The sequence below is a fragment of the Nyctereutes procyonoides genome, unplaced genomic scaffold, assembly GCF_905146905.1.
Source record: "Nyctereutes procyonoides isolate TBG_1078 unplaced genomic scaffold, NYPRO_anot_genome, whole genome shotgun sequence".
NCBI classification, from domain to species: domain Eukaryota; kingdom Metazoa; phylum Chordata; class Mammalia; order Carnivora; family Canidae; genus Nyctereutes; species Nyctereutes procyonoides.
In genome coordinates, this window is record NW_026575047.1 from 17,690,760 (window position 1) to 17,703,194 (window position 12,435).

At 42.9% G+C, this 12,435-nt stretch overlaps 1 protein-coding gene across 5 annotated transcripts in view; it reads left to right on the plus strand.

Moving 5' to 3' along the window:
- Positions 1-12,435, plus strand: part of TBC1D1 (TBC1 domain family member 1) — a 237,772-nt gene that overhangs the window by 110,028 nt on the left and 115,309 nt on the right. For all 5 annotated transcript variants that reach the window (XM_055326533.1, XM_055326534.1, XM_055326535.1 and 2 more), the window contains 3 exons: positions 6,262-6,783; positions 8,708-8,797; positions 12,316-12,420. In XM_055326533.1, the coding sequence (XP_055182508.1) occupies positions 6,262-6,783; positions 8,708-8,797; positions 12,316-12,420 (717 nt within the window). The remainder of the gene's footprint in view (positions 1-6,261; positions 6,784-8,707; positions 8,798-12,315; positions 12,421-12,435) is intronic.

Consider the following 12,435-nt stretch of genomic DNA (forward strand, 5'->3'; position numbering starts at 1 on the left):
TCCTGGCAGTTCTCAGGCACAGCCCCAGCTGAATGGAGAGCCAGTGCGTTCACTGCAGAGGATGGGGCTTTGAGGACTTACATTCTCAGGTTGTTGAACATTCGGTGATTTATTCTGTGATCTCTGTCAGTATTTATACCAACCAATCAAAATGTTTTGACTTCTCAACTTTGCTTTAGAAAAGTCACAAAATAATTTCACAATCCTCCAGCGCTGCCTTCTCTCACTCTTCTTTGCTTACCTTCTCCCAACCGCTTTCGTTAGCTCCTGCAGCTGTTAGATCACTTACTTGGATTTTTGTCTCTTGTTTTTTAAACATTTGTAGAAACATGTTGGTTTAGTCAAAAGGTTGTAGTGAACCTTTCAAATGATTATTTTGGAGTAGGATGCTGGTTTTTGTGTTTGCAGGGACTCTTCTCAAGGCGTTTGAAAGCTACGAGTTTGTCCTATTTGCCATTTCAGAACTTGGGAAGCTGAATGCAACTCTGTTTTACAAGAGAGGGAAAGATCAAGACCCAAAGGAGAGAAGGATAAGGATGAATGATGTGGGTGGCCCCGTGTTAGAGGCCAGTGGTCATTAGCATTTCTTAATGTGCCAGATGCTGCCCCAGTCAGCTAATGAGCGGGTCTGATCTCTCTTTCTAGAAGACCTAACCCGTGAGTCTGACCTTTGCGCTAATCGTAAGCGTAAAGCAGCAGTTGAGAGGCCTTAGTTGGCCAGGAGGATCTGCAAGCAACAGGCAGATAAGAGACCTCTGCTCAGGACCAGGCTTCTTTAGCACATAGTCACTTTGCTCATGGTTGTGTTCTAGCATCTACTGGAAAATTCTGCATTCTACTGGAAATCACACATCTCTACAATGTCTCTCAGTTCCTAGACTGTGAGCCTCTCAGGTCAGAAGAATCCCATCTTATTCATGGTATTCATGGGTGTTCGCGTCTCTGTAGTCAGTCGAGTCTCAATAGGCCGCACATGTAGGTCCACACGTGTTGTATCTGGATGGTGTCGAACAGGTGTTTTATTCTCTTCCGATAATTTAAGTAGGGAGTGCTAGTAAGAGGATGTTTCTATAAGTGTTTTGTATAAAATCTAAGGCATGTAAGATAGAGGAAATACTTGGATTAATTTAGTTTTCTTCCCCTACGTTTACCTCGTTTCTGGCCAGCAAATGTAGGAACCACTCATTACCAGCAAAAATGACACGCAGGTCTGTTCCTTCTGGAAAATAATTATGCAGGATAATTTTCTCTTTGAAGTGCCTGTTTTAACTTTCTGCAGTGATTGAACATTTCGTCCAAGGGACAAAAGCACAGTGCAGCCTGCTGTATTTTTGCAGTTTGGAAATGTTTTCATGTTAAATAACAGGAAAAAAATTATAGAATTTTAAATACAAATCTGGGCTTCTTCATTTGATATTTATTTGTTAGTAGTTGGCAGCAAAACAAAAGTATAAATGTAAAGTAAAACGACTTTTCATTCTAAATACTGTTTTAGAAACTCTGCTCAGTCCCTGTGAGTAAAATTACACTTGCATTATGTTTGTAATCCTTTATTTTTTTTTATTTTTTTAATATTTTTTTCTTTATTTATTTATGATAGAGAGAGAGAGAGAGGCAGAGACACAGGCAGAGGGAGAAGCAGGCTCCATGCACCGGGAGCCTGACATGGGATTCGATCCCGGGTCTCCAGGATCGCGCCCTGGGCCAAAGGCAGGCGCCAAACCGCTGCGCCACCCAGGGATCCCTGTAATCCTTTAAAAATTCCTAAATCCTTAGCAAAAAAAGTTGACCCAAATGCTTAAATAAGGACTTTATTTACAGAAATGAATGTTTCTAGTTCTTTTACACTAAAGATCATTCTAAATATCATTTTTCTGGTGACTTATAAAAACAATATTCACTTAAGCCTGCTGCAGAAACAACATGCCTATATACTGTGCTTTTTTAGTACCTGAATTCAAAAGAAAGTTATTTTGATTGTGGAATAGTGCAGATTTACTTTAAAAAGGAGCTTTAGTATAAACTCAAATAGGTTGACAGAAGAGCAGTTTAATTTTATGTCTAAACTGGGCCCTTTTTATTACTGGTGATTAATTTTTTTTTTAATTTTTTTTTTTTAATTTTTATTTATGATAGAGAGAGAGGCAGAGACATAGGCAGAGGGAGAAGCAGGCTCCATGCACCGGGAGCCCGACGTGGGACTCGATCCCGGGTCTCCAGGATCGCGCCCTGGGCCAAAGGCAGGCGCCAAACCGCTGCGCCACCCAGGGATCCCTGGTGATTAATTTTAATTGACATTTTTTGTTGTGATTCCCAAAGTAAAAGGAAATAAAATCACAAACCCCTGTTGGATTTATCCCAGTATAATTCTTTTCAGGTTCTTGTTTTTGCTGTAGTTAGCTTTGATTCGCTCTATCTGCTTATCTGTGATCAGAAGTGACGTAGATATTATTGCTGCCACTACACTAAAAAAAGAGTTTGTTAAAAGTACCCAGATCGTATCAGTGGAAATAAACTCCCCGGGCCACAGTGTATTTGCCCTAAAAGGGTCAATGTGTTTGCGGTAAACAGTGTAACTTGAAGTTTATGTTCTCGTAGACTAGTTTTTACCTTGAGACACTTTTCAGTTCAGTTTGCTTATTTTAGGGGTTAGTATTGGCATCACCCCTTGATTTAATTTTATATGTCTCTGTAAACTGCCTACTCCAGCAGCTGCTGCTTCTCAACAGACCCTCTGCCTGGGTTGACATCTCCAATGTCATCCTTGACCACGTCCCATCCTCCCCCTCTGCCTTCGATCCCTCGGTTTCTTCTGGTCTGAAACACTGGTGTGGCCTACGGTCCCGTCCTTGCCTTCTTCCTTCACTTTTCCTTGTTCTGTTCCCAGGTGTCGGCCCCCTCTTGGACGTGAGCTGTTGACGTCCCAGTCTCCATGTCCTGTCTTGGACTCCAGGCCCATTTGCCCAGCCTCCCACTAGATGCCTTTACTTTCATGTCTTCCTGGTCTTACTCGACACAAACGCCAAACTGCTCGTAATGTGTCCTCAGAACTCCTGTGTTTCCCTGCTCACGCAGCCTAAGGCAGACTCTGCACGTCACGCGTGCTGGCTTCCGTACCCTCAAGCTCCCCCATCCACATAGCCGCCAGATCTTGTATATTCTGTCTTCTAGAAGCTTTTATTCAGCCTTTCTCTCGGCTCCCATCCTGGTTCAGGCTCGCCCAGGTCCCATCTCAGGACTGTAAACGTTTAGCTTCCCTTGGGGCCCTGCTTCCTGCCAGGGCAGGGCCGCCTGGCTTCCGTGACGTGTTTTTGGATCCCTACCTCCTGGCATTTCTTGGTACCTAGAAAAATCTTTGGAAATAACATGAAATAAATGACTCAGTCCCCTCATCTGACAACCCCGTAGGTGAGTCCAGGGCAGAGTTCAAAGAATGGAGAATTCAAGATTTCATCACAGGTGGATCTTATGCCTTCTTTCTCGAGAAACCGTGCTCAGGGTCTGTTCTGGTAAAGGGACTAAACTATCAGTACAGATTTACAAACTTACACACAGGTGGGGCCCATTTTCTGTGGGAAAAGTTGAGTCACCTGTGTTACTTACAGCAATCCCCAAACATTAGATTTTCAACTGTTCACCATTTATTGCTGAAATGATGCTTGGCGATATGCTGTCAAGTGTTCCGAGATGGTTTGTGTTCTTGTCAGAATCCCAATGATTCTTTTTTTAATTTTTAAAAATTTTAAAACATTTTAAAAAAGATTTTATTTATTTATTTGACAGAGCATGAGCAAGGGGAGTGGCAGGCAGAGGGAGAGGGAGAAGCAGGCTCCCCACTGAGCAGGGAGCCCAATGTGGGGCTCAAACCCAGGACCCTGGGATCATGACCCGAGCAGAAGGCAGGCACTCAACCAACTGAGCCCCCCAGGCGCCCCCAATGATTCTTTTTAACCCCCGTTGTCTCCTTTCTGCCCATGTTAACAACTTATCAGACAAGGAGAGGGAGCTCACAAAGCTTGTGATTAGTGTGTAGGAAGGATGGGCTGTTGGAACAGCCTCCGCAGCTTCAGCCCTGGCCGAGGTTGTGGTTGCTCCTCAGCCTCTTCTGACCTGGGGAGCAGGGGAGCAGTCGGGTTCTCCACTTTGTGTCTTACTCGTGTCTGTGCCATTTGCTGTCGAGTCACCATCGGTTCACATGACTTCATACATTTCCACTGCCCTGGGATCATGTAGTGAAAGCCACCGTTACCTCAGATGCAAGGGAAGACCCAGCATGGAGAAATGACACTTACTTTAACAAGCCTCAGAAGCCTGTATGAGCCAGTGTAAGACTTTTCTGTTCAGAGAGTTTAGTAATGGGGAAGATCCATGGGAGTCCTGATTTAAAAAAAAAAAAAATTAAAAAAAAAAAAAGCTAGAGTTTTAAATACAAATCAGGGCTTCTTCAGATTCATTTAAAATTTATTAAAAATAGGGGAGCCCGGGTGGCTCAGCGGTTTAGCGCTGCCTTCAGCCCAGGCTGTGATCCTGGAAACCCGGGATCGAGTCCCGCATCCGGCTCCCTGCACGGAGCCTGCTTCTCCCTCTGCTTGTTGTGTCTCTGGCTCCCTCTCTCTCCGTGTGTCTCTCATAAATAAATAAATAAAATCTTTAAAAAAAGAGAAAATTCTTTACTTCACAGAAATAACTTACCTCAAAGTCTTTACGAGCTTTTTTTTTTTTTTTTTTTCAAAGAGAAACTGAGGCGGTTCTTGCCCACATCCTATAGTGACTTGTTGGCAATGGTGTGAATGGTGTGAATGGAACCTAGGCTCCCTCCCTCTTCTCTCTGTCCTGATTTCTTTTATATTAACCACTTTCAGGTCTCCATGTGTTGTGTAATTTGGCAGGAGGGAAGTGTGTGACAGCACAAGCATCTAGTGTAAATGCATGCATGTGTTAATTTTGGCTTATTTCCTATCGTTAAGCTTGTATGCTTCAGGAATCAATTTTAAAAATATAGGATATACCTAAATATAGTTTAACTCTTTGCATCATATATATATATCCTGGAAGGATATATCCTTATGGCAGAGATAGTGTCTTTACGACATGTGTGATACGAAACCACAAAGAGAAAAATCTTTTGAATGATTGGGTCTTAGAGAATAGAGGCATACATTTCAAATCTGCCACCACGTCCCTTTCCTGTACGTGTAGATCTTTGACCTGAATTCCTAATGGGTTTTTTGTTGTTGTTCCTTCCTCTATAATGTTAGAAGACACTGAGCCTGTGGGTATTGGGCTTTAAATGGAATTTTCTTACATAGAAAAAAAAAAGGAAAAAAGTTGCTTTGGGTGTTAGGTCCTAACAAAAACTGGTGCTTCCTTATGAAGATTGAATCTGTGCCGTCTTGTTTCAGTGTTGTGGCTGCACATCATCTAAGGGACCACACAGACACTGTGGTCACAGACCCATCTTCATGCGTGCTGCTGCCGCCTTGAAGGCTCCCGTCGGAAGCGTAGGGACCATGAAAGCACACGAGACCCTTTGGTGTGTTCTCTTGATCACGGCCCTGCGTTGAACCCGAAGGCTTCGGAGTGTGTGTGGGAGGACGCCCCAGTGTGTTGCCGTGATAATGATACTGTCTTGGCTGCTCACTCCTCGGTTAAAGCTCCCAGCCCTGTGGTCAGAGCTAGTCGACTATTAGGAAATAGAGAACCGGGTAATAAATTGCCAGTTGTCCTTGCAGAAAAATAATGATGTGATTGGAAGAAATGTCGTATACGGTAATTTCAGTCTTTGCTTGTCATCCTCATCCCCCCATCTATTGTGGAAGATTCTCCAAGACCTACTGTTGTGAAGTCTAGAAAAACCGCGTGATGTTTTGGTGGGCCACAGGGGAGACAGACCTCTGGGAGGTGACAGCAGTGTGGAGAGGACCGTGGTCAGGGCAGTGGCACTACCCGGGGTTGATGCCCAGGCTCGTCACTGACCCTTGTGCAGTGTCGCAAGCACGTGCAGCCTCCGGCGCGGGCCTCGGGCGCATTAGGGGTGCCCAATAAGTATTGTTCCTCGGCTCCTCCCAGCTAAAGTGTGTGTTTGTTTCCCTGGGGAGGCATTGGCGCCCCCAGATGGCCCCGGGGTCCCACCTGGGTCCCGCGGGGCAGGTGGCCGAGCGGTCGGGAGAGCGCTGCACGGGCTGCCTGCGTCCAGTGCCGGGGTCCAGTGCCGGGGTGCCAGCCGCTGCGCGCCCAGTAACGCTCTCCCCTTCTCCGCAGGTGCCTGAGATCATCAGCTCCATCCGACAGGCCGGCAAGATTGCCCGCCAGGAGGAGCTCCACTGCCCGTCCGAGTTCGATGACACGTTCGCCAAGAAGTTTGAGGTGCTCTTCTGCGGCCGGGTGACAGTGGCTCACAAGAAGGCGCCCCCGGCCCTGATCGACGAGTGCATCGAGAAGTTCAATCACGTGAGCTGCAGCAGGAAGGCCGAGTTTGCCCTGGTCGCCCAGAATCCGGAGGCCCCCCCGGGGCCCGCGGGAGGCCACTCCTTGGCCGCTAAGGTCCGGGGTGTGCTCCAGCCCGTGGGGAACGGGGAGCAGGCCCGGAGGCCCATGCGCAAGTCCTTCTCCCAGCCCGGCCTGCGCTCGCTGGCCTTTAAGAAGGACTTGCACGATGGCAGCCTTCGAAGCAGTAGCTTTTTCAGCTCCTTTGAGGAAAGCGACATCGAGAACCACCTCGTTGGTGGACACAATATCGTGCAGCCGACAGATATTGAGGACAATCGAACTATGCTCTTCACGGTAAAATATCCGCAAGCCCCGGGCTCACCCCCAGGCTGAGATGTGCGTTCAAAGAGCAATCTCCTTTCTCGAGCAAGGATTCTTAGTAAATTGCTTTTGGATTTATGGTTGAATCTGTGTATTTTTATAGTGACTGATCCTTTTCTCAGGATAAATTCCTTACTTTAGTCCTAGGACTTTAAAATCATAGTTGGAAACCTGAAGAGAATCTATCCTATATCCTTGTTTTTAGCTCTCCCCTCCCCTCTCCCCTTAGTATTGTAAAAGAGGCCCCCAAAAGGATTTTTTTAATGTGTGTTAAGTTCAAGTACTATATTTCGACAAAATCTTTTAGTTAGAAAATACTCCCTCTGTACTATTTATATTAAGTCGTAAAACATCCTTTGTTAATCAGGATAATTGGATTTTGGGATAAGATGTCATTTGAAACTTGTACCCAAACTGAAATAATACTTCAGCCAATTGTTTACTCCCTTTTTTTCCCTCTAGAACTTTGGTAAATTAATAGCGAAGTGCCAGAAAATGAATGGACAGGGAAGCGGTGTGTGGCACGTGGGCGGGGTTCCTGGGTTCTCCTCTTCTGGATGGGCTTGCCCTCCTTGGGAGTCCCCTGGATCTGAGCTTCTGGGACCCAGGGCCCTCCTAGCAGGGAGCCGGTCTTCTGTGATATGGGGAACTGATTGTTCTTCGGCCCCCTTCTAGAATGTCACGATTGGTATCCTAGAGAGAGCAAAATTACCATGAATGTAATGTTCTGGTGCCTGACTCCGGGCAGTGAGATGGCTGGTGAGTAAGAGAGGTGTTACTTAGGTTAAGATGTTGTTGGATGTAAGCAGGTTTGAGACGAAGATGATGTGTCAGTGGGTAAATAGGGCTGTTTTCTTCCTCTCTTCGTCATTGACCTAACTGTACTATAAAGAGCTCTGTGTCGGCACTCAGGCCTGTGCTTTAGTCTGTGATCTGTATTTAAAAAGAAAAAACTCTTGGTGCCATCGTGAAAGCTGCTCCGCGCATGTATGTCCAGATACTTAGTGTGTGACTGCTGTGTACAGGGTACCCCTGCAGCATGCTAGAAATAACAGCAGTGAACAAGACAGGCATGTCTCGGCCCACGTGGAATTTAGATTGCTGTAAGTGGGACTGAGTGTACAAGTAATTGTCTCATTACACTTGTGGTCAGTGCCACAAGGAAGAAGTAGAAGATGCTGTGAACCATCTGGGGGGATTCTGGGAAGGCTTCTTGGAGGAAGTGATTTTCACGGAGCAGAGAGGTTCAGTGTGGCCAACTAGATATTCTTCTAGTTGGAGTATCCTGGGTTCAGGGAGCAGCAGGTGAGAAGGCCATGAGGGGAGGGATGGGCTGTTGCAACATAGTCCTCTGCTATAATGGAGTTTAATATGCTGACCCAAGGCTATAAGGCAGTGTTAAGTTATGCTAAAGCTCTAACTTTATTAAGTCAAGTGACTAGTATTTGACCGTCTAACACATAGTTGCCTAACACATAGTTGAGTACTCAACAAATGGCAGGTTATTTTAACAATAATTTTTAAAAAAACTTTTCAGTAAAATGGTTAATAGAAAGTGTTTTAGAAGTTTCAGAAGGGCAGCTTTAATTTTCTGGAAGCTTTACATTCAAAGAAACCTCACTTCCTTATAAAGGGGAGATGTGGCATCTGCGGTTTCATTGCTAACTTTTGGATCTTTGGTTCTTTGATCTCAAAGACGACTGAATGTACTAGCAGGTGTCCTGTGCTACCTGAAATCCAGAGGGTCAACAGAAAATCTCTAGAGGTGATTAATAGTCAGAATTTTATAGGAGCTTGCCCCTTTTATTTTATATTTACATGGGTCACAAAATGAGAATGTTTGTATAAGTTTGAATTTGGCTTTCATGAAAAATAGTTTCTTTTTTTGTCTTTTAAGATTGGCCAGTCTGAAGTTTACCTCATCAGCCCTGACACCAAAAAAATAGCATTGGAGAAAAATTTTAAGGAGATATCCTTTTGCTCTCAGGTAAATGGAGATGGGTTATTGGCTCATTTGCATATGAATTTTTAATGAATTCTGTCATTCAGCACAAGTGCTAAAAGGTCACAAGATGAATGTCTTCTAGCTACACTTGATTTACTATCTTGCATTTTTCCTTTGATTTGGTATAGTAAGGCAAAATACACATTAAATTTTGAAATTAAAAAATTCGCTGTTAGCAACCATAATCTACTGGAGAACGTAGACCTACCTTTCTCTCTTCAATTATTGGTGGTAAAGTTCTGTAGTCACAAATCCAGATGTATACATGTGTGTCTGTGTGCCTGTCTTATCTATACATTCATACGTCCACAAATATTTTTAAATAGATTCTCATTTTTACTTTATAAAAATTCTTATTTTCTTTTTGGATAAGAGTCATTATTTCTTCTTCCTTAAAATAGTGATTATCCTTAAGGATGTTTTCTTCAGAATATAGTGTCTGCCTCTGTTTCTTGATAATCTCCCAAGGTACGTTTCGTAGAGAGATTTTGGAAACTCCGTTACAATGAGCTATGTCAATTGTACTCATGGTCTTCCTAGCAAATAGTAGATTACTTAAAGTTATTGTTTGGCTATATTTTAAAACACTGGCTTCTTATTTCCTTGCTTCCATTTTTCTCATAATTAGTAAGATAAAAGGAAAATCTCATTGTTGATTTATAACATGATCTACATTAAAAAAAATCCCTTTTGAATCCTTTTCCCAAAATGTGAAAGAATGTTCCTTTTTATAGTTGAATAGGGAACCACTTACAAAATAAATTTTTCCAAATCCTGTTCCCCAGAGAACTAACGTCTAGCATGTGCTTATCTTGCTGTGGGAGAACATGGATTGAGATGCCAGGATATGTCCGTGATTGCCCGTTTACTGGAAAATGTTCAGCCTGAAAGTGAAATTATCTGCAAAACTTAGTCTCGATTTGCTGCTATTTCTATGGAAATGTTAATGTTTAAGGTTTGCTCCTTCATGTAACAGTTTTATTATTTCCTAAACCGTGCAGCTTACAAGCATACATGATGACTCAGATTTCTAGTTATTAGCACTTGTATCTCTGCATGCTAGTGCTTTCTGGAGACACTCAATATTAATATTTATGGGCTATGTCTTATTTGTATCAAGGTGCCTCTTAGTTGATACTTTTCTTCCCCTTTTTTTTTTTAAAGATTTTATTTATTTATTCATAAGAGACACAGGCAGAGACATGGGCAGAGGGAGAAGCAGGCTCCCTGCGGGGAGCCCGATGTGGGACTCGATCCCAGGACCAGAGATCATCACAACCTGAGCTGAAGGCAGACGCTCAACCACTGAGTCATCCAGGCGCCCCTTAGCTGATACTTTCAAAACAAGTTTACATATTTATTCAAAAGAGCTCATAGGAAACTATGGTGTATGGCCTTGGCCTTCATATCTTACATTTAAAAACTTCTCTGCACTTTATGTGTATAGTTCTTGACTTATTCTTCATACCAGTGTACTTCAGTACTTACCTGTTTGTTCTTGTAGGAGTACAAATATGTTTGAAATCTTTTTGTACTTAACCTGTTTGTTCTCGCAGGAGTACAAGTATATTTTAAATCTTTTTTTTTTTTTAACCTGTGTGTCTGTGAGTGTTTGCATGTGTGTGAGTATGTGTGTGTATAGTTGTAGTTCATTAATCTTTTGTCTACTTTTGATTTTCAATGTAGTTTTTTATTCTTTAGTACTTCAGAAAAGTTCTCATTTTTCTCTGTCCACTTTTCTACACTTCCTTTTAGTACTAAAATGACCATTAAAAACATTAGTTCTTGTATTATGGGAGTAATAAGAATAATATTTTAGTAGAACTTTGTTAATCTTCATATTTGAGAGATGTTTGTAGATATTTAAAATATCTGAGGAAATTGTGTGGAACCACAAAAGACCACAAATAGCCAAAGCGATCTTGAGAACAACAAAACTGCAGTTATTGGAATCCAAGATTGCAATATATACTACAGAGTTGTAGTATTCAAAACAGTATGGTACACACATAGATTAGTGAAACAATATAGAAAGCTCAGAAATAAACCCATCACTGTATGGCCAGTTACTCTATGACAAAGGGGGCAAGAGCGTACAGTGGGGAAAAGACCATATCGCTTCAACAGTGCTGCTGGGAAAACTGTGGACAGCTACATGCAAAAGAATGACATTGGACCACTTGTTTACATTGTACACAGATATAAACTCAAAATAGATTAAAGATCTAAATATGTGAGACATGAAACTGTAAAACTCCTCAAAGAAAACACAGTAATCTCTTTGACATTGGCTCATGTAGAATTTTCCAGATATCTCCTCAGGCAAGGGAAACAAAAGTAAAAATAAACTATTGGATTAAAACAAAATAAAAGGCTTTTGCACGGAGAAGGAAACCACAAAAAGAAAAGGTGGCTTACTGAATGGGAAAAGATATTTGCAAATGATATATCCCATGAGGGGTTAGTATCCAAAATTACGTAAAGAACTTACACAGCTCAACACCAAAAAGCCAGATAATCTAATCAAAAAATGGGCAGAGGACCTGAATAGACATTTTTCCAAAGAAGCTATATAGATGGCCAACAGACACATGAAAAGATGCTCAACATCACTTACCAGGGAAATACAAATCAAAATCACAGTGAGGGGTCCCTGGCAAGGATGTGTAGAGAAAGGAACCCTTGGTACACTGCTGGTGGGAACACAAACTGGTGCAGCCCCTGTGGAGAACAGTATGGAGGTTCCTCAAAACATTAAAAATAGAACTACCATATGGTCTAGTAATTCCACCACTGGGTATTTACCCAAAGAAAACAGAAACACTAATTCAAAAAGATCTGTGCATCCCTGTTTTTATTGCAGCTTTATTTACAATAGCTAAGATGTGGAAGCAATCCAGGTATCCGTAAATGAATGGCTCAAGAAGATGTGCGTCTATATACACAATGGAGTATTACTCAGCCATAAAAAAGGATGGAGATCTTGCTATTTGTGACCCCGTGGATGGATCTCAGGGGCATTATGCTAAATGAAATAAGTTCAAGGAAGATGGATACTACATGATTTCACTCATGTGTGGAATCTAAAAAACAAAAATGAAGAAGCAGAGACTGACCCAAATATACAGAGAACAAACTGACGATTGCCAGAGGGGACAGGGGTGGGAGGTGCAGGCTTCCAGGTGTGGGATGCGTAAGTCACAGGGACGAAAGGCTACAGCACAGAAACTACAGTCGATGGTATCACAGTAGCATCGTATGGGGACAGATGGGAGCTGCACTTGGGGGGAGCACAGGATAACATATAGTCTTGTCAGATCACTGTGTTGTACACCTGAAACTCCTGCAACCTGGGTATCAGCTGTGCTTAAAAAAAAATCTGGGAAGTGACTTTATGGTGTTCGAGAAGACCACGCTGTGTAAGTCTTGTTGCCTTCTGGCGCTTGTGCCTCTTTGGGATATAGCTCAATGTTCCTTCCTGTCTCTCCCACCTTCAACAGGGTATTAGACATGTGGACCACTTTGGGTTCATCTGCCGAGAGTCTTCAGGGGGTGGAGGCTTTCATTTCGTCTGTTACGTGTTTCAGTGCACAAATGAAGCTCTGGTAAGTGAGACTAAG